This window comes from Haliotis cracherodii, unplaced genomic scaffold, assembly GCF_022045235.1.
Source record: "Haliotis cracherodii isolate W230 unplaced genomic scaffold, xgHalCrac1.p SCAF_6, whole genome shotgun sequence".
In the NCBI taxonomy this organism is placed as follows: Eukaryota; Metazoa; Mollusca; class Gastropoda; order Lepetellida; family Haliotidae; genus Haliotis; species Haliotis cracherodii.
The window spans coordinates 55,252,446-55,276,311 of NW_027266319.1; the positions used below are offsets into that span (position 1 = coordinate 55,252,446).

Consider the following 23,866-nt stretch of genomic DNA (forward strand, 5'->3'; position numbering starts at 1 on the left):
GTGTTGTCCAGATGTCAAGGTCAAGCAAGCAAATATCCCTCACTGACATAGAAATGGATTAGAAAAATCCTATCATACCCATCAGACCCACTTTGTAGTCTTTTACCGTTACACAATGGCGGTCATAAATATAAAGTCAGTGCACTTATAACGGGATATTTCCTACCGTTTCCACATATGTACATGTTAGTGAGAAATCTGTTTTTTCACATGTTGAGTTGCATTCACGATTGGGAAAGTGTATTGAGTTTAACCAAATTATTTGGAATACGACATTACTTTTGTGGATAATTGTCAAACCATAGAGGTATTCTTACGAAGAACATGCATATGCATACTTCTTAGAATCAATTGGGAACATACAAATACCGGGTTGTGTAATATTGTGTTCACAATAAACTGCGCTGTGCAACAATGTACAATATACTGCAATGTGCAATATTGTATGTACAATATACCGCGATGTTAAATATTGTATTCACATACCGTACTGTGCAATATCATATTCACAATTTACTTGCCTGTGTAATATTGAGTCACCATTTTCCACTGCTATAGTCACGAACGGATTTACCAGGGTTTATCAATTTGTGCTGAAGATTCGCGAATATATTGTTGTTGGGTTCCAGGCAAATTTGTTTGTTTGTTGTGTTTGTTGTTTAACGCTCAGCAATATTCCAGCAAGGTGACAACGATTTGTAAATAATCGAGTTCGGACCAGACAGTCCAGTGATTGACATAATAAGCATCGATCCACGCAACTGGGACACGTTGACATGCATCAATCAAGTCAGCGAGCCTGACCACCCGATCCCGTTAGTCGCCTCTTGCGACAAGCATAGTCGTCTTTTATGGCAAGCATGGGTTGCTGAAGACCTATTCTACCCCGGATCTTCACATGTCCAGGCATGAAGTAATTGACCTCTCCAACACACTTTACATAGTGGGATAGCTATGTACATGCTCTGTTCGCTGATGCTTATCATAATGAGAGATTCAGTTTGAAACAAAACTGTACTCAAATCTTGAATTTCAAACAGTCGTATTTATCGTGTTTGTCTAGTTCACGTGACTATCATATTACACAACAATATACTTATATAAATATTGCTAGATATCAGATTGTAGATCCATTAAACCACAACTGTTTTCTCTCAAATATTCGGCTGTCCTGCTGTTGGAACTACACGTGGAAGAATCGGTCGTTATGCGGTTTACATGTAGATGATGCAATATCACTACTCCATCGTTGCCCGAGGTATTACGTAGGTAGCGGAAGAAGCCGAGTGGATCCGAATGGTATATCTAACTGTTGTGACGTGAACAGGGGTGTGTGTGTGTTGGTGTGGGGTGTGTGTGTGGGGTGGGGTGTGTGTGTGTGTGAGGGGGGAGGGGGCAGTCTTCCACGAGGGAATGCTTAGGGGAACTTGTGAGGGGATTAAGTAACAAAATAAGATTATATGTGTTCAAAAGGTACATGATAACTTTCTACGTACCTTATCTCTACCTTGCCTTCTTTTTCATTTGCGAGTTGTTGATTTATGAAAAATGTATCTGACACAGATATATGGTAATAATGTGACACAAGCAAATTGAGGGTGTTTCCCTTAGTGTTTTGACAGACACTTGTCTATCAGCATACGGTAGACTATAAACATACCGCGCCATCGTGTATATAAATCTTCTCAGTACAGACATGCTACTACCATAACGATCGTGTTATCTATAATAGATCCTACCACCAGTAGGTTTCAGACCTATGGGGAATCCGGGGAATAATGTCATCGTATCCCAATTGGTGAAACGATGTCATTCGGTGGATTGTCTAGTACAGACTCGGTTATTTACAGCCAGCGATTATACAGTTGGAATATTAATGAACGCATCGTTAAGAAACAACACGAAACACAAATCAGGACAAATATAAGATAATGGCCATTTTGGAAATTCGCCAACCTGACGAATGTATTGAGTGAGTGACGTGGGATTTCATATTACATCGGCAATGTTTCAGTATTATTAGCATTTCGTATCAAGTTTTTTGTATTTTTTTAAGTAATGCATATAATGTAATAACTACCATAGAATTAAATACAATGTACGTTGTAAGTTGTACGATTCCGAGGAACATTTGTTTATGAATAACTATTAAAAAGTGATCATACTAAGTGTTTGCGAAGAAGTTAGCGCATCGCTTCCCCCCAGTGAGGTCCGTTACAAACACATGCAAAGGCAAGTCAAGTGTTCACCAACCCAAACACAGGAACAAATTATGTACGATAAGTCACAGCTACAAAACATTTCAATTCAATAAAAGTAAAAGAAGGTAAAAGATATCATTAAGAGAATAATAAATTCAAAGTTATTGCTCGACAACATTAAGAGCTACTCACACTGGAACGCGTAGCCACTGTGGTCACTGAGGTCGGCAGCGAACACAACTTTACAGCCGCTCATCTTAAGTTCAGCTCGTATCTGTAAAAGTTTACTTCTCTTCTAGTACACCTGGACAGCCCGCTCTGGAATAGGACGCAACAACGACATATAACAGCGGACTGGCAAGAGCTCATCCAGTTGTGACGAGGTCACCGTGTCACTGCAGCTGATAGTTTGTGTTCCTCCGCGGAAGATCTCGGCGCATCTGAAGCAACCTGTCAACAAGATAGAGTGAGTCAGACAAGCCCTTGCTGCTGTGGGTTTACGCTATATGTAGCCGACACGTAGATCTGATATATTATAGGGGGTAGAAGATTATATAAGTTAGTCATAATGTTTTACGCCGCAGACAGACACAATTCAGGCTTTTCAGCTGGACAACGTAAATATAGTCCCGTTTGGACCATGCAACCATCGATCCCATTCGTCACAACTCGCCCCTTTCCGTAACCTGCAAGAAGACTTGTCCCCCTATCGATGAATGTTATGTGCGAAAATACGAGAAAGAAATCAGAATGCGCTTATAACTTGAAGTACTTCGGTCAAAGAATCCCTCAGGAACAATTTGAATTTACATGTCTTGCATTTAAAAATATACCAAGGATACAGTTAACTATGTTTATTCATACTGTATAATACTGTAGGTCCTGATGTGTTTTCAATAGCATCTGGACTATATCGGGGTAATATTTGTGAATAATTACGCCTGAGTTGACAATACTTTTTAGCTATGTCTTTTTGCGCTTAGGCAGAACCCAATCGCAAAAATTGCCGCGAGAGGGTCACGAGTCGCTATTCGGTTTGTCACGGAATAACACGAGTTGGTCACGAGTCTCTATTCGGTTTGTCCCGGAATAACACGAGTTCGCCACGAGTCTCTATTCGGCTTGTCCCGGAATAACACGAGTTCGCCACGAGTCGCTATTCGGTTTGTCCCGGAATAACACGAGTTGGTCACGAATGGTTTGACCAATGCCATCGGAGCACGATGACCTGAAACCAATCGTAGATCCTGTCCACCTGACCATCCAATACCCATAGGATCCCACAGGGCTTTTTGTTTGTTTGTTTATTTCTTGTTTGACGCTTTACTCAGTTTTACTTATTTACAGAGTTTTGTAAATAATCGAGTCTGGACCAGACAATCCAGAATGATATAAGGCAAGGGTTTCGTTGTTGGGATATATAAAACACTGGTATGAATTAAGAAGTTGTATAAAGATGACGTGTGGCGACGGGACAGAGTGGCTAAAATAACTGATGTAATCTCTGTTAAAGAAAAAGGCTTATGGTATAGTCATTTTGGCTCCTTTTTTCACAATTATTTTCCAGTAAAACACAACTTTGTTTTGACATACATTACATTATAGTCATCTATGCATACTAACGGAAAACACCGTGATTCATATTAATTTCAATATAAATATATTAATCCTGAAGTTAGTGAGTGAATGAGTATGGTTTTACGCCGCGTTTCGCAATATTCTAGCAATATCACGGCGGGGGACACCAGAAATGGGCTTCACATATTGTACCCATGTCGGGACTCACTCACTCACCTAATATGGCATAGATGTTTTACAACCATATACAGATGTCAGATGCTTGAAGTATCACACGGTGAATTAAAACAAGTGACACTCTCTCTCAATGTGTTGAGTCAATACCAGCATAAATATTTGTATAAAGTGTTTTTCTGTCTGCCAGACGGAACGCAACTGTTGTGCGTTCAACTGTTTGCACATATTATATGTTCTGTTTCGATGCCTCAATATGATATTAGAAGTTCATTAAAAACACATTTTGCGACACATTAACTTGAGATAAGTATTTGAAATAATTGAACACTTAATTTTGTCACTTTGATCTGGGAATGTTGTCTTGTTTTTGAAGTTTTGAGTCATGTGTCTGTATTAGTTCCCCCGTAGAGTATAGAGGTCAGCATGGGTTTAAGTGCTGTGATGAAGTGTTATTGCGGTAGCATAAATACACAGGAATGCAGTCTTCTTTATGGGCCTAAAGCTGCGGATATCTTCGTCTCAGCGGTGGTTGTTTATGGCCTACACACAGTTCAGACAGCGAATACATCATGATGTATAACCACATACAGGTGTACCTGGCATACAGGTGCATCACACACAGGTGTACCTGGCATACAGGTGTACCTGACATACAGGTGTACATCACATACAGGTGCATCACATACAGGTGCATCACATACAGATGTACATCACATACAGGTGTACATCACATACAGGTGCATCACATACAGATGTACATCACATACAGGTGCATCACATACAGGTGTACCTGGCATACAGGTGCATCACATTGGCGTATACTTGTATATTATATATGGTTTTCAAGATGACGCATATATTTGAATGTTTTTATATTATATATATTATAATAGATATAATTATATGAAGTTGACAGCACAACGTATAAATTATTATGGGTGTTAAATTTCCTGTGTTACATTTGTTTTAGAGTTTTCTTCACATTCCGATTATTTGGATTTTTGTATTAGTAAGGTGAGATATATTTACGTCTTTCTGATTCAAATACTGGACACATAGACCGAAATTCAACTCCAATGTCGTTTTTCCACAAAGAAGATAGATTCAAGTCAATTGTGGTACTTTTCCCTTCTTCCTAAAAAACGGGTGGTTCCACAGGGTATTCTTTACTTTGTGTAGCAGTAATGAGGGTGCCCACCCCCTCCTCCCCTGAATCGGGGATGTACATACAGGTGTACATCACATACAGGTGTACATCACATACAGATGTACATCAAATACAGGTAAACATCACATACAGGTGTACATCACATACAAGTGTACAATACATACAGGTGTACATCACATACAGGTGTACATCACATACAGGTGTACATCACATACAGGTGTACATCACATACAGGTGTACAATACATACAGGTGTACATCACATACAGGTGTACATCACATACAGGTATACAATACATACAGGTGTACATCACATACAGGTGTACAATACATACAGGTGTACAATACATACAGGTGTATATCACATACAGGTGTACATCACATACAGGTGTACAATACATACAGGTGTACATCACATACAGGTGTACATCACATACAGGTGTACATGACATACAGGTGTACAACACATACACGTGTACAACACATACAGGTGTACATCACATACAGGTGTACAACACATACAGGTGTACAATACATACAGGTGTACATCACATACAGGTGTACAATACATACAGGTGTACAACACATACAGGTGTACATCACATACAGGTGTACATGACATACAGGTGTACATGACATACAGGTGTACAATACATACAGGTGTTCAACACATACAGGTGTACATCACATACAGGTGTACATGACATACAGGTGTACAGTACATACAGGTGTACAATACATACAGGTGTACATCCCTTACAGGTGTACAATACATACAGGTGTACAATACATACAGGTGTACAATACATACAGGTGTACATGACATACAGGTGTACATCACATACAGGTGTACAACACATACAGGTGTACATCACATACAGGTGTACATCACATACAGGTGTACATCACATACAGGTAAACGTCACATACAGGTGTACATCACATACAGGTGTACATCACATACAGGTGTACCTGGCATACAGGTGTACATGACATACAGGTGTACATCACATACAGGTGTACATCACATACAGGTGTACATGACATACAGGTGTACATCACATACAGGTTGTACGGACATACAGGTGTACATGACATACAGGTGTACATGACATACAGGTGTACATGACATACAGGTGTACATGATAAACAGGTGTACATGACATACAGGTGTACATCACATACAGGTTGTACGGACATACAGGTGTACAATACATACAGGTGTACATGACATACAGGTGTACATGACATACAGGTGTACATCACATACAGGTGTACATCACATACAGGTGTACATCACATACAGGTGTACATCACATACAGGTGTACAACACATACAGGTGTACATGACATACAGGTGTATATGGCATACAGGTGTACATCACATACAGGTACATCACATACAGGTGTACAACACATACAGGTGTACATCACATACAGGTGTACATGACATACAGGTGTACATGGCATACAGGTGTACATGACATACAGGTGTACATCACATACAGGTGTGCAATACATACAGGTGTACATCACATACAGGTGTGCAATACATACAGGTGTACATCACATACAGGTGTGCAATACATACAGGTGTACATCACATACAGGTTGTACGGACATACAGGTGTACATAAGATACATGCACACTTTGGGAGAGCACGGGTTTCGTGCTGACAAACAATGGATCTAACTATACAAACAAGGGCAAATCTAGAATTCAGGGTTACGAGCTTCGGATCCCGGCACACGCAACACTGTACAGAGTAGCGGCAGCGCCCTTGACGACTTAAGTGGAACCATGGAAACCTCACAATGAAACGTCACTATTAGGGCTCTACAGCACAGGCTTAGCTCACAGTAACCGCTTAATTGAGTTCCTTAGGAGGTAATAAAACACCTGAATTGAAAAATCTATATTCTGTGACCGGCACTACAGCCTTACCCACAGGCATGTCGGAACAGCACGAATGATTCAGTTAAACCTTGAACTTATATATGCTGTGCGCCGCAGTTGGCAATGTTCCAGTCATGTCACGGTGGGGGAGGAGGGAAGGGGATGGGAGGGGATGGGAGGGGTGGGATGGTCACTAGAACAGGCATCATTTAACTCCATTAACTCGATATAAAGACGAGGTAACATTAGGGTTATAATACCAATCGACACAATTGTCTAATCGCGTCACTCCGCTTGTCTCGAACAACGAATAAATCGATGTAATTAGGATGGTCCCGTGAATCCAGAAGTTCAAGTTAAAGAATTGACCATGTGTTGTAACTGTGCTTCAGAAGTATAAACATAGTTTTCAGTCATACATATATGCAGATGTGTATGTACATTAGGTAAACATATACTTGTATATTATATATGGTTTTCAAGAGGACGCATATATTTGAATGTTTTTTATAATATATATTATAATAGATATAATTATATGAAGTTGACAGCACAACGCATAAATTGTTCGTGTGGGTGTTAAATTTCCTGTGTTACATTTGTTTTAGAGTTTTCTTCACATTCCGATTATTTGGATTTTTGTATTAGTAAGGTGAGATATATTAACGTCTTTCTGATTCAAATACTGGACACATAGAGCGAAATTCAACTCCAATGTCGTTTCTGCACAAAGAAGATAGATTCAAGTCAATTGTGGTACTTTTCCCTTCTTCCTGGAAGATGGTGGATATATCCAAAACGGGTGGTCCCACAGGGTATTCTTTACTGTGTTTAGCAGTGATGAGGGTGCCCATCCCCTCCTCCCCTGAATCGGGGCGGTCGGGTAGCCTAGTGGTTAAAGCGATTCCCGACATGGGTACAATACGTGAAGCCCATTTCTGGTGTCCCCCGCCATGATATTGCTGGAATATTGCTAAAAGCGGCGTAAAACCAAACTCACTCACTCACTCCTCCCCTGAATCCCGACTACCATGAAATTATTCACTCTGAATCCCATTGTTGACTCCTGGAACAGGAATACCACTTTAACACAAATCTCAAAAGCGCATCTCGGAATCCACACTACGAAGGCAGAATGTCAATCACAGACGAAAATCTATTGACCACGCTCCTAGGTCAAAAAAGGATGCGATTTGATATTAAATTAGTGAAAACAAATCGAAAAAATATGATATATAATTATTTTTAAATGTTATAACTGCGAACCAAATACGATTGTATTTGCGTATCGCGTGCAACCCTGATGAGTGCTGAATCCTCTCTAAATACGCCCTGAATCCCAGGTACCAAAATGGGATTGGTAGCTTCAGCAACCACGAATTTGTATTCATGAAACGTGTTATACTATCAAGTGAATATTACCAATAAACAGATATAGTCCTAACGGTCTCATTTCTAGCCATACCATGCAACACGGGATTATGCATTTGCGTCATTGGTGAGGGTTTGAGTGGCGTTGATGGAGACTGGTGTTCTGAAGACCTCATGGACAGCGACGATGACGGAACATCCTGCAGATGGCACGATCATAGATCGATCGTAGACTCGACTGTGTGTCTATTTACACTGCTATGGTAATCAGCTTGTACAAACATAGCCCAGGTATTTATTACAAGCCTCCTTGATTACATTGTACGGATGACACGAGAGATGGACCAGCTGTCGTAACAGTTGTTATGAAATACCGTTATGCAGTCATGTATAAAAATTATATTATTTTTATTATTAATAATGTTTTGCCTTCAATCCGATACAAGCGTATTTGACACGATACATGTGTCTATGACGACGATGGGTAGAAATTGTTTAAAAAGGTTGCCCATTTATGTTTGTGTTTGTTTGTTTGTTGTTTAACGCCCCACTCAGCAGTATTCCAGCTATATGATGGTAGTCTGTAAATAATCGAGTCTGGACCAGACAATCCAGTGATTGATATCATGAGCATCGATCTAGTCAATTGGGATACAGGTCTTGCCCATTTATAATAATGATATATTTGAAAATATGTATTTTTCATTGAAACCATAATGCTTTTGTTAGAATATTAATAATATTTATCTGAATGATTTGAGTGATTTCATGAGTGGGTATTGTTATACGCCGCGCACCGCAATATTCCAGCCATATCATATCTGGAGATACCACAATATCTACAGTGTATTCATATTGGGGATCGAACCAGCATCACTGGCGTGACGACAAACACTGTACCCACTGAGCTATCCCCACCTAGCCCTGAAGAGCTATCATTGAATAACAGTAACTTTTCTGTATTTGTTAACGCCAAAGAGTGAGTGAGTGAGTGATTAAAGGGATATTGCTTGACGCAACGCTAATTCATCTATGTGACGTAATCGAGCCTCGATATGGCAAACCAGTGTTTGAAAACAAGAGCACCGACCCACTTCACGATGACACGCAATCAGCATGTTGTTATTATGATAGGGTAATATCCTCGCTGAGCACGCCTTTCTTTCGTTCTAATGGGACATAGGGATAGCCTAGTGGTTAAAACGTTCGCTCGTCACACCGAAGACCCGGGTTCGATTCCCGACATGTGTACAATGTGTGAAGCGTATTTCTGGTGTCCCCCGCCGTGATATTTGCTGGAATATTGTTAAAAGCGGCGTAAAACCATACTCAGTTACTCACTTATTTCTCCAAAAATAATATCGATATATTGCACATTTTCACACCACTAAATCACGAAACGATGGATGCGTGAACTCCGTTATTTAAAACTGGATGACTCAATTTGGATGGAATCCGGTTTTTCTTAGAACTGAGCATGTAGAACGTGACCATATAAAAATGTGTACAAGCACCATACATGAATTGATGTTTAGGAAGGGCGATTGGGTAGCCTTGTAGTCAAAGCGTTCGCTCGTCACGCCGAAACCCAGGTTCGATTCCCGACATGAGTACAATAATTGAAGCCTATTTGTTCCCGCCTTCAAATTGCTGGAATATTACTAATAGCGGCGTAAAACCATACTCACTCAGACATTATTGTGACATAATGTTGATAAAATACTCGAATAAACCTTTATTAAGTTAAACTAATGGCATATTTATTAATTTATGAAGGGATATTGCCGCAAAGTATTCATTAATCTAGCTCCAAATGTCAGTAAATGACAAATATATTGTTCAAAATCCAATTTTCTGCTTCCAGCAACCGTTCTGGAAATTCCCCCAAATGTAATTGTGTTCCATGCCGTACCATAAAACCATATTATTACTATAAACGCATTAGCACGCCCGGCTCCGTAGTTGGTGCTGTATGACGTCACAGAGGCGGTCGGTGTCCGGCGGTATTAGGGCGGGGGGGGGGGGGGGGGGGGGGGGGGGGGGGGGGCATTGGGCTTGTATCGGACAACAAAACAGGGTATAATGTCAAATGTGGTTTAACGTCGCCTTCAAGGTGTTGGTGAGCGAGGTGTGTGTACCTATGTGGGCGTGCGTGCGTGCGTGTGTGCGTGCGTGTGTGAGTGGGTGCGCGTGCGCGTGTGCATGTGCGTGTGCATGTGCGTGTGCGTGTAGGGGCTAGTTGTACTAGTCCGGTTCTATAGTGCTATCCCAATGAGATACCATGCAGCAGTTAAATATGGATACTCCACTCAGACACATTAAACTGACAACCGGTCCTTGTTTTGTCTCCCTTATTACAAAGCTCCAGACAGGGTAACATCACGCAAGTACCATCTTTAACATTGATTGCTCCGACGCGACCAGGGATCGACCATCGACAATACGATAGACACGTGTTCTATCCTAAAAGGTCATAAGTTTAGAGAACTGTTGTGAAACGGATGTCTATTTAACCATCACTCATTTCTGCAACAGTTTGTAAAAAGTAAGTCTGGGTAATTTTGTGTGAAAATAAATTGGTTCAATGAAGACTGGGGTTTGAAATGTATTTGCACCCCAACGACCCCTACATGTTGAAATGTTGTAAATTTGTGCCGAAAAAGATGCAAATTTATTGATTCTCAAAGTTAAGCTGTCTAAGATATTACCCATCAAGTTTAAATGAAAATATGTTTAAAAAAATAAAACCATGTGGTATATTCTTAACTTAAGGCCAGTACAGTCCATTTTTATTATACAGTAAACAGTATAACGAACTCAAAGAGACCACAAAGTTTAGTTCGTTATAACCATAGTTCGTTATAAGCATATATACAGCAAAATACAGCAAATGGACAGGATAAAAAACCATTTCGTTTTGAGCGTGTTCGTTATAAACGTAGTATTAACGCTAACTTAAGATATTGTTGATTGATAAAATTAACTTGGAGGTATAGTTTCGTTTGCTTCTCAGTTCATTGTTTATCTCAATCAATCAATTGATGCCCTAGACATTAGAACAAAGTCTCAGTTCCACACGAATTAATGCAACCTCCAGCCCAAGACAGTGAGCTCCAGACTATGAGACACAGACCCGTTTACTTTATGCCACTGTTTTCCTATCCTCCTCTTCCTCATCCACCCCCCTCCACACCATCATTAATATTCATCATGGTTATCATCAGAGTCATTCTGGACCTTCACATTCTGAGCTCTTGCGCGTCGTCTCCTCTTGAATTTGATTGATTGTGAACCATGGCTTGGCATAATAATATACAACACTGATGACATAGTGCCCCATCCCTTGAGTATCGTGTGCAGGAGACCTTAAACGTTCTTCCTAAGAATTTATTAGAGACAAGCGAATGGAATATGTGCTTAAGTAAGTATATCCATCATATCAGGTCGAAGAGGGCATCTACGTCAGCATTGAGTTTCAGGTTCTGTGGCATACTGCGGTCGGGTAGCCTAGTGGTTAAAGCGTTCGCTCGTCACGCCGAAGACCCGGGTTCGATTCCCGACATGGGTACAATGTGTGAAGCCCATTTCTGGTGTCCCCCGCCGTTTTATTGCCTGAATATTGCTAAAAGCGGCGTAATACCATACCCACTCACTCACTCTGTGCCTCACTGTGCTTTGTTACAGTTCTAGCTCGTTGGTAACTGGAATTACACAGCAACTCGCGACATGACATGGAATCACGAAATATCACGATGATTGACGAAGATAGCTGCTTGTGTGCTCATACAAGCTATTATGACGATAAGGAATATCAGTTTCAATAATGACACATTCGTGAAGATCCGGGGTAGAATAGGTCTTCAGCAACCCATGCTTGCCATAATAGGCGACTATGCTTGTCGTAAGATGCGACTAACGGGATCTGGTGGTCTGGCTCGCTGACTTAGTTGACACATGTCATCGTATCCAAATTGCGTCAGTTAAATATAATATTCACGTTTTATTTCATTCAGCTCGCGCCCGTAACGTACGTACGCTGCACACGCGGCTTAATATATGTTGGATTGTAACCACATGATCCAAACTTAATGATGATATTTACCTTCAGCAAAATGTATATTTCTTGAAAAGCGCACATTTAAATTTTGTCATTACTGTACGTAATATTCCTTCATGGCGTGTTTTCAATTTATAAGTATTAGCACCGTTATTTTCGTAACTTAATCATCGGGGTATTCGCGATTCTATTTCAAGTTGCGAGGTCTATAGCATAGTTCGATTGTCCGTACACGCAATTCCCGTTTAAGATTTAAACACTTACAGTACGTTAGGCTCCAACTGAGAACGATGTGTTGCAAACAGCTCCATCAGTAGTAGTCACCATCAGCAGTGACAGAAGCAATTGTCAGATTGCGATTAAAATTGTCATGAGACGACCCCTCTTATGGTGTCATTCCCTGTACCGTTGTGTAGCGCGTGCAGTATGTGTTTGCGCTGTTCCTCCTACCGTTGTGCCCCCATCCGTTCAAGATGTAAACTTGTACACATACCAACATGATAGTTTCTTAAACAACGTTTTCCAGTGATGGGAATAAAAATAGCAAACAACAGATCTTGTTAGGTACAAGGTATTCATTGCCGTGTACCGTATCGACATTTAATAGACTATTCCTGATTTTGAGTTATTTTGCAATTCATCGTTCTCATTTGGAGCCAAACGGATTATAGATGCCGTTCAGTAGTGAAGCGGAACTGAAATCAGCATACGTGCTTTTGTACAGCTGTTGTGTGAGACGATTGATGAATGGTTTGAGTGAGGGGCTATGACTGCACTGATTTAATGATGCCACGAGAGGTGAGCAGGCGGCGCCGTCAGTGACAACAATTTCCGTGGCAACACATCTAACTTTTAAAATAGGAGGCACTTCAATGAGATCGATAGGGGAGCTAAGATACCAATATCAGGAACTTATGTTTGTTTTACGACTAATCTTTACCCGTGTGAATGTAGATCTGAAGCATGTTGTGTCTGAGCCTACTGTGTCTGTTATTCACTGTGTGCCGCCTGTTGGTGTCTCAAGGGAGGATATCTGTAGTCTACTGGTGTCTCAAGGGAGGATATCTGTAGTCTACTGGTGTCTCAAGGGAGGATATCTGTAGTCTACTGGTGTCTCAAGGGAGGATATCTGTAGTCTACTGGTGTCTCAAGGGGGGATATCTGTAGTCAACTGGTGTCTCAAGGGAGGGTATCTGTAGTCTAATTGTGTCTCAAGGGAGGGTATCTGTAGTCTACTGGTGTCTCAAGGGTGTGTATCTGTAGTCAACCGGTGTCTCAAGGGAGGGTATCTGTAGTCAACTGGTGTCTCAAGGGAGGATATCTGTAGTCAACTGGTGTCTCAAGGGAGGGTATCTGTAGTGTAATTGTGTCTCAAGGGAGGGTATCTGTAGTTAACCGGTGTCTCAAGGGAGAGTATCTGTAGTCTACTCTTGTCTCAAGGGAGGATATCTGTTGTCTACTGGTGTCTCAAGGGAGGGTATCTGTAGTCAACTGGTGTCTCAAGGGAGGGTATCTGTAGCCAACTGGTGTCTCAAGGGAGGGTATCTGTAGTCTACTTGTGTCTCAAGGGAGGGTATCTGTAGTCAACCGGTGTCTCAAGGTAGGGTATCTGTAGTCTACTGGTGTCTCAAGGGAGGATATCTGTAGTCTACTGGTGTGTCAAGGGAGGGTATCTGTAGTCAACTGGTGTCTCAAGGGAGGATATATGTTGTCAACTATAGTCTTAAGGGAGAGTATCTGTAGTCTACTGGCGTCTCAAGGGTGTGTATCTGTAGTCAACCGGTGTCTCAAGGGAGAGTATATGTAGTCTACTGGTGTCTCAAGGGAGTATATCTCTAATCATTGGTGTCTCAAGGGAGGGTATCTGTAGTCAACTGGTGTCTCAAGGGAGGATATCTGTAGTCAACTATAGTCTTAAGGGAGGGTATCTGTAGTCTACTGGTGTCTCAAGGGTGTGCATCTGTAGTCAACCGGTGTCTCAAGGGAGGGTATCTGTAGTCTACTGGTGTCTCAGGGAAGGTATCTGTAGTCTACTTGTGTCTCAAGGGAGGATATCTGTAGTCTAATTGTGTCTCAAGGGAGGGTATCTGTAGTTAACCGGTGTCTCAAGGGAGAGTATCTGTAGTCTACTTGTGTCTCAAGGGAGGATATCTGTAGTCTAATTGTGTCTCAAGGGAGGGTATATGTAGTTAACCGGTGTCTCAAGGGAGAGTATCTGTAGTCTACTCTTGTCTCAAGGGAGGATATCTGTTGTCTACTGGTGTCTCAAGGGAGGGTATCTGTAGTCAACTGGTGTCTCAAGGGAGGATATCTGTAGTCAACTATAGTCTTAAGGGAGGGTATCTGTAGTCTACTGGTGTCTCAAGGGTGTGTATCTGTAGTCAACCGGTGTCTCAAGGGAGGGTATCTGTAGTCTACTTGTGTCTCAAGGGAAGGTATCTGTAGTCTACTTGTGTCTCAAGGGAAGGTATCTGTAGTCAACCGGTGTCTCAAGGGAGAGTATATGTAGTCTACTGGTGTCTCAAGGGAGGGTATCTGTAGTCAACTGGTGTCTCAAGGGAGGATATCTGTAGTCAACTATAGTCTTAAGGGAGGGTATCTGTAGTCTACTGGTGTCTCAAGGGTGTGTATCTGTAGTCAACCGGTGTCTCAAGGGAGGGTATCTGTAGTCTACTGGTGTCTCAAGGGAAGGTATCTGTAGTCTACTTGTGTCTCAAGGGAGGATATCTGTAGTCTAATTGTGTCTCAAGGGAGGGTATCTGTAGTTAACCGGTGTCTCAAGGGAGAGTATCTGTAGTCTACTTGTGTCTCAAGGGAGGATATCCTTAGTCTAATTGTGTCTCAAGGGAGGGTATATGTAGTTAACCGGTGTCTCAAGGGAGAGTATCTGTAGTCTACTCTTGTCTCAAGGGAGGATATCTGTTGTCTACTGGTGTCTCAAGGGAGTGTATCTGTAGTCAACCGGTGTCTCAAGGGAGGGTATCTGTAGCCAACTGGTGTCTCAAGGGAGGGTATCTGTAGTCTACTTGTGTCTCAAGGGAGGGTATCTGTAGCCAACCGGTGTCTCAAGGGAGGGTATCTGTAGTCTACTGGTGTCTCAAGGGAGGATATCTGTAGTCTACTGGTGTGTCAAGGGAGGGTATCTGTAGTCAACTGGTGTCTCAAGGGAGGATATATGTTGTCAACTATAGTCTTAAGGGAGAGTATCTGTAGTCTACTGGCGTCTCAAGGGTGTGTATCTGTAGTCAACCGGTGTCTCAAGGGAGAGTATATGTAGTCTACTGGTGTCTCAAGGGAGAGTATCTGTAGTCTACTCTTGTCTCAAGGGAGGATATCTGTTGTCTACTGGTGTCTCAAGGGAGGGTATCTGTAGTCAACTGGTGTCTCAAGGGAGGGTATCTGTAGCCAACTGGTGTCTCAAGGGAGGGTATCTGTAGTCTACTTGTGTCTCAAGGGAGGGTATCTGTAGTCAACCGGTGTCTCAAGGTAGGGTATCTGTAGTCTACTGGTGTCTCAAGGGAGGATATCTGTAGTCTACTGGTGTGTCAAGGGAGGGTATCTGTAGTCAACTGGTGTCTCAAGGGAGGATATATGTTGTCAACTATAGTCTTAAGGGAGAGTATCTGTAGTCTACTGGCGTCTCAAGGGTGTGTATCTGTAGTCAACCGGTGTCTCAAGGGAGAGTATATGTAGTCTACTGGTGTCTCAAGGGAGTATATCTCTAATCATTGGTGTCTCAAGGGAGGGTATCTGTAGTCAACTGGTGTCTCAAGGGAGGATATCTGTAGTCAACTATAGTCTTAAGGGAGGGTATCTGTAGTCTACTGGTGTCTCAATTGTGTGCATCTGTAGTCAACCGGTGTCTCAAGGGAGGGTATCTGTAGTCTACTGGTGTCTCAAGGGAAGGTATCTGTAGTCTACTTGTGTCTCAAGGGAGGATATCTGTAGTCTAATTGTGTCTCAAGGGAGGGTATCTGTAGTTAACCGGTGTCTCAAGGGAGAGTATCTGTAGTCTACTTGTGTCTCAAGGGAGGATATCTGTAGTCTAATTGTGTCTCAAGGGAGGGTATATGTAGTTAACCGGTGTCTCAAGGGAGAGTATCTGTAGTCTACTCTTGTCTCAAGGGAGGATATCTGTTGTCTACTGGTGTCTCAAGGGAGGGTATCTGTAGTCAACTGGTGTCTCAAGGGAGGATATCTGTAGTCAACTATAGTCTTAAGGGAGGGTATCTGTAGTCTACTGGTGTCTCAAGGGTGTGTATCTGTAGTCAACCGGTGTCTCAAGGGAGGGTATCTGTAGTCTACTTGTGTCTCAAGGGAAGGTATCTGTAGTCTACTTGTGTCTCAAGGGAAGGTATCTGTAGTCAACCGGTGTCTCAAGGGAGAGTATCTGTAGTCTACTGGTGTCTCAAGGGAGGGTATCTGTAGTCAACTGGTGTCTCAAGGGAGGATATCTGTAGTCAACTATAGTCTTAAGGGAGGGTATCTGTAGTCTACTGGTGTCTCAAGGGTGTGTATCTGTAGTCAACCGGTGTCTCAAGGGAGGGTATCTGTAGTCTACTGGTGTCTCAAGGGAAGGTATCTGTAGTCTACTTGTGTCTCAAGGGAGGATATCTGTAGTCTAATTGTGTCTCAAGGGAGGGTATCTGTAGTTAACCGGTGTCTCAAGGGAGAGTATCTGTAGTCTACTCTTGTCTCAAGGGAGGATATCTGTTGTCTACTGGTGTCTCAAGGGAGTGTATCTGTAGTCAACCGGTGTCTCAAGGGAGGGTATCTGTAGCCAACTGGTGTCTCAAGGGAGGGTATCTGTAGTCTACTTGTGTCTCAAGGGAGGGTATCTGTAGCCAACCGGTGTCTCAAGGGAGGGTATCTGTAGTCTACTGGTGTCTCAAGGGAGGATATCTGTAGTCTACTGGTGTGTCAAGGGAGGATATCTGTAGTCAACTGGTGTCTCAAGGGAGGATATATGTTGTCAACTATAGTCTTAAGGGAGAGTATCTGTAGTCTACTGGCGTCTCAAGGGTGTGTATCTGTAGTCAACCGGTGTCTCAAGGGAGAGTATATGTAGTCTACTGGTGTCTCAAGGGAGTATATCTCTAATCATTGGTGTCTCAAGGGAGGGTATCTGTAGTCAACTGGTGTCTCAAGGGAGGATATCTGTAGTCAACTATAGTCTTAAGGGAGGGTATCTGTAGTCTACTGGTGTCTCAATTGTGTGCATCTGTAGTCAACCGGTGTCTCAAGGGAGGGTATCTGTAGTCTACTGGTATCTCAAGGGAAGGTATCTGTAGTCTACTTGTGTCTCAAGGGAGGATATCTGTAGTCTAATTGTGTCTCAAGGGAGGGTATCTGTAGTTAACCGGTGTCTCAAGGGAGAGTATCTGTAGTCTACTTGTGTCTCAAGGGAGGATATCTGTAGTCTAATTGTGTCTCAAGGGAGGGTATATGTAGTTAACCGGTGTCTCAAGGGAGAGTATCTGTAGTCTACTGGTGTCTCAAGGGGGGATATCTGTAGTCTACTGGTGCCTCAAGGGAGGGTATCTGTAGCCAACTGGTGTCTCAAGGGAGGGTATCTGTAGTCTACTGGTGTCTCAAGGGAGGATATCTGTATTCTAGTGGTGTCTCAATGGAGGGTATCTGTTGCCAACTGGTGTCTCAATGGAGGGTATCTGTAGTCTACTGGTGTCTCAAGGGAGGGTATCTGTAGTCAACCGGTGTCTCAAGGGAGAGTATATGTAGTCTACTGGTATCTCAAGGGAGGATATCTGTAGTCTACTGGTGCCTCAGGAGAGGGTATCTGTAGCCAACTGGTGTCTCAAGGGAGGGTATCTGTAGTCTACTGGTGTCTCAAGGGAGGATATCTGTATTCTAGTGGTGTCTCAAGGGAGGGTATCTGTTGCCAACTGGTGTCTCAAGGGAGGGTATCTGTAGTCTACTGGTGTCTCAAGGGAGTGTGTATGTAGCCTACTGGTGTCTCAAGGGAGGCTACTTTAGTCAACTGGTGTCGCAAGGGAGTGTGTATGTAGCCTGCTGTGGAGAGGAACTGTCAAAGTATATGCTGCTGTAACGTTGTTTATCTGTCGAAGTGCTGCCCGCGGTCTGTGAGACTGTCGCGTGTACAGGGCACTTACAACGGTGGAGGATGAAAGGGGTGAATGGCGGAGTGAACTGTGTGACTCAGCGGATAAAGATGTATACCTTCCACTCCTGATCATTTGATCACATTCAGCAATCAATTTCCAAAGCCGTTTATAGGGGAAGGGGGCATGCGCTAAGGGAGCATCACATTGTGAAGATCCTTGCAGCAATTAGACGACTGCTGAGTCGGATGCTGGTAATTAGATGGATGCTACTGACGGCACTGCTCATATTGATTCTCCCATATGTTTCAAATTCAATGCTGAATAATTGTGACAGTCGTGTCTTATATGTATATATAAGTCTAGAATATCTGTCCATGCATGGTCCAATATGTGTCTATTCACTGTCTAAATTATGTGTCCATTCAAGGTCTATATTATGTATGTGTCCATTCAAAATCTAGAATTTATGTCCACCAATGCTCTAGAATATATGTCCATTAATGCTCTAGATTCTGTGTCAGTCCATGGTCTAGAATCTCAGTCAATCCATTGTCTAGGATCTGTGTCAATCAATGGTCTAGAATCTTTGTCAATCAATGATCTAGCATATGTGTGTTAATCAACAGTCTACAATCTGTGTCAATCTATGGTCTAGAATCTGCGTCAATCCATAGTCTAGAACCTGTGTCAATCCATAGTCTAGAATATGTGTCAATCAATGGTCTAGAATATCTGTCAATCACTAGTCTATAATCTTTGTCAATCAATGGTCTAGAAGTTGTGTCAATCAATAGTCTAGAATCTGTGTCAATCGAAAGTCTAAAATCTGTTTCCACCCATGGTCTAGAATCTTGTCAATCAAAGGTCTAGAATCTGGGTCAATCAATAGTCTAGAATCTGGGTCAATCGATAGATTAGAATCTGTGTCCACCCATGGTCTATAATCTCTAATCTATGGACGGAAACTCCCTCTCTCATGTTTCTCTCCTTTCACCTTTATCTCTCCTCTCTTTTTTTATCTGTAGCCCTCCCCTCTGTCTCTGTTGTATATCAACACGCGTACTCAAGCAATGGGGGCAAGTTGGCCGTACATGTATTAATACAGGGTATATATGAAGCCTGGCAGAATCCCTCCCCTACTGTCTCTGTTGTATATCAAAAAGCGTACACAAGCAATGGGGGCAACTTGGTCTGACTTGTTTTAATACTGGGTATATATGAAGCCTGGCAGAATCCACCCCCCCCCCCCCCCCCTCTCCCCTCCCCGCACTCTCATTGCACTAGATGATGGACCTTGAAGATGGTGTTATCAGTCATAAATCAAGATAATAAAAAAATCGTTCACACATCTGCACTGGGCTGTGACTTCGCTGACGTTGGAAACAGTACGGCGGAGTGACGACAGCCTGTATAAAATACCGATTTAAAAAATGTCTTACTCGAAACATGCATTGACATGAGGGGGTGTATGTTCAATCGCCAGAGATTATCGACTGCCAATAGGTGATGTGACATCGATCATTACGTACAGACACACTCAATACACACACATGTGTAAATCACTGGTTGTATACCAGGTACAAGAGGTAAAGGTTAAGTTATTGATCATACATACAATGGACGTAATACAAGTCTATCGTCAGCGTATCATAACCCACGAACAAATGCATGTACATAAACACAGGTAGAGCCTATAAACTATACACCGTCTTCCAAGGTTTAAATGATAAAGTCTTACTTTCCAATATGCTCGTAGTGAGATCGCTCCTCCCTCGAAGACTTCCAGGAACCCGGAAGTGATGGAGATGAACACTGATGCTTAGTGACCGGACTGGCTGTTATAGAATGACCACTTCGTCAGCTGGAAAATCGTGCGTTTGTGGCAAGCCCTCACATCGGATCCCTCCAGCATGAGGGCTTGTATTGATCAGCTGATTCCGACTGCGCTAAAGGCTTGGGAAGAGCGAGCAACGGGCAGGCTACTGATGTGGGGAATTCGGCTAAAAATACCCACTTTCAACCTAAGTCTAATAAATCAATTAATCGTATGGGGACTGAAGAAATACTATTATGAGATTGGCTACCACTTTCTCCAAAGCATGTTGAGATATGTGTCATTGGCTGTCTTGATAGGCGACAGTTAACGTTCATCAATGTTTTTGTCAGCTTCATCGGTGCCCGGGGAGGCATTATTACACGGCCCCGATATCGGGGGATCCGGATCTTGTTACAGGGATGACTCAAACCGACATCAACTGCATTAATTCTCTGGGATGACTTGCGATTGAGTAGCATTCATGAAGTACGTTCACAATGTTGTTAGACTGTTTTTTAAAGTCGGCCAAATTTGTTATTTTGGTGAAAACTTTGTGCTCTCTTCTCAATATTACGGTTGTAAGAGAGTGTGGCGTGTGTCATTCTCCAGTAACTTCGACACACTGAAATGAAGATTTACTTAATTTAATGTTTAGATAATACCTCAATAAAGACATGTCAAGGTAGAAAGTTAAACAAATCGGTCATTTTAAATTAAGCACAAGGATATATATAATCGGATTGGAACTGTATATTACTCGAGAAAATATTGTTAGAAAAGTTGATAATTCGATGGCAGGTGATGTTCTACGTATATTATAAGATCATCTAGGTAGATGCAAGTATCATCCACCTATATATGAGTATCTTCTACGTAGACGAAAGTATCATCTACTTAGATATAAGTATCTTCTACTTAGATATAAGTATAATCTACATACATGAAAGTACCATCTACCAAGATAAGTTGTTTAGATTGTGGCACTACTAGGCTTCAATAGTTTGGGGCCTCTCCTGGAATCCCTACGGTTTGCAGATTTCATTGATTTGAACAGTGCACGTGGTAGAACACCACGTGTAGAACACCTCAGGTAGAACACAACAGGTAGAACACCACAGGTAGAACACCACAGGCAGGACATAACCTCAGACGTTCATCGCCGTCAAGGTCACACGATCTTCACACAACACGCGACCCGTGAAGATCCGGGGTAGAATAGGTCTTCAGCAACCCATGCTTGCCGTAAAAGGCGACTATGCTTGTCGTAAAAGGCGACTAACGGGATCGGGTGGTCAGGCTCGCTGACTTGGTTGATGCATGTCATCCCAACTGCGTGGATCGATGCTCATGATGTCAATCACTGGAGTGTCTGGTCTAGACTCGATTATTTACAGGCCGCCGTCATATAGCTGGAATATTGCTGAGTGCGGCTTTAAACAACAAACAAGCCAACCACGCAATACGCAAGTCAAACAGAACGTTCATTAAGACGAATATTTGCAGTATTCGAACACATTTCTTGTCTTCACTTTTGAATTATATTTACATTGAAACATTTATCCTCCAGTTTTGATCTTTCAGCTATAGGTACATGCTTGATCTTGGATATAAGATAGTTTAAACCAGCTGCATGTCCCAACTTACAGACAACTACCTACATCATACATGTAATCTACGTTAATCTACTCAATAAAAGAGTACTTTAAGTAATTACGGCAAACCCGTGACTACTGCTTGTCATGTGGTGTATTATCATCTGTGACGTCTAAGAGCGAGTGAGTGAGTTGGGTTTAACGCCTCTTTAAACAGTATTCCAGTTATATCACGGCGTGTCAGCTTAATGTTGAAGGAAATCCCGAAGTGATGCAGGTCTCAGACGTTCACGACTTTGGCAAAACCGACGAGCACGGGTATGGTGCTGACAAACCTAGAAACATAATCGGGGCCAACCGGGAAATCGAACTGGGATACGACGACATGCATCAAGCAAGTCAATAAGCCTGATCTTTACGATAAAGAATAGGTTGCTGATGACTAGTTCTACCCCGGATCTCCACGGGTCGAACAATACATCCTTCCATAGAAAATAGATTAAATCAACTGTATATAATAATACCAACCTAGCATACACATACCGTATTAAACACATCACCGTCTAATAACCATTGCTTGTTTGTTGTGTTCTCAGCCACCATCAGACTTTCTTTTGCCCGTCGGTTTATGTTCACGAGCGTCCGCCCGGAGAGCGGAAGGGCCGGGGTTCGATCCCCGGCCGCGTCATAGCAAAAGACGTTAAAAGATGGTACTTGTTGTTACCCTGTCTGGCGCTCGGCATTAAGGGGCTTAAACAAGGACTTGTCGGCTCGGAGTAAGTACACTGTGTCTGAGTGGGATATTCATGTTAAACTGCGACATGGTATCTCAGTGGGCTAGCACTATAAATCGGCATCAGTCCGGACTAGTACAAGCAGCCACACACACACACACACATACACGTACATGCACGTCGCTATATAAGTGCAAAAATCTTGGATGCGACGTTAAACCCCATTTCACCTAACCACTTTATGTTCACGACAGCTATATAAGCAAATGATGAACGTTTTGTGGGAATTGATGTTTAAGAATAATACCGCAACGTATATATGTATACATTATGTTTGTTTGTTTGTTGTTTAACGCCGCACTCAGCAATATTCCAGCAATATGACGGCGGTATGGACCAGACAATCGCCTCTTACGACAAGCAAAGTCGCCTTTTACGGCAAGCATTGGTTGCTAATGACCTATTCTACCCCGGATCTTCACGGATCGTATACATTATGTATAAATCGCAATAGTTTTGATAACGGTAAAACATATATATGGTACATTTAAACAGAATCTCATATACATATCAACTCCACCTTATACAGTTGAATCGCTCATAAAATGCCCATGACATATTTAAAGAAAACGATTCCGTTTCAATACACGGAACGAACGCGCCTAGAACGTTTTGAAAGTCAACCCTGTAACGATACAGGGGGCACGGGTGGCCCAGTCGTCTAAGGCGCCGCAATTCGCTGTGCAGAGTTGTGTCCCTTGGGCACGCCAGACATGATTGTGGGTTCGAATCCCGGTTCGCCCCGATTATGTTTCTAGGTTTGTCAGCACCATACCCGTGCTCGTGGGTTTCACCGAAGTGATAAAAGTCTGAGAACTGCATCACTTCGGGCTTTCCTCCCACATTAAGCTGACCCGCCGTGATATAACTGGAATACTGTTAAAAGCGGCGTTAAACCCAACTCACTCACCCAATCACTGTCACGAGACACAAGTGCCACGACGAGACATTTAAATGTAAAAATAATGGTGCATAATAATGGAGTACCCTGGTTAAACTGCAGTATCTCAGTGGGCTAGTATAGTTAGGTATCTCAGTTGGCTAGCACTATTAGAACTAGTACTAGCAGCCCCTAGTATCTAGTATGGACTGCTGGCGACTGGACCGACGCTGAACGAGTTGAAATCACTGAC

At 42.4% G+C, this 23,866-nt stretch overlaps 1 protein-coding gene across 1 annotated transcript in view; it reads right to left on the reverse strand.

Moving 5' to 3' along the window:
• The window catches only part of LOC139445285 (uncharacterized), a 59,456-nt gene extending 39,000 nt beyond the window's left edge, over positions 1 to 20,456 (reverse strand). Inside the window, exons 1-2 of the mRNA XM_071226417.1 lie at positions 20,270 to 20,456; positions 2,394 to 2,651 (exon numbers count right to left, since the gene is read on the reverse strand). Coding sequence (XP_071082518.1) covers positions 2,394 to 2,457 — 64 coding nt within the window. The 5' untranslated portion in view covers positions 2,458 to 2,651; positions 20,270 to 20,456. The remainder of the gene's footprint in view (positions 1 to 2,393; positions 2,652 to 20,269) is intronic.
• Positions 20,457 to 23,866: the final 3,410 nt, after the last annotated feature.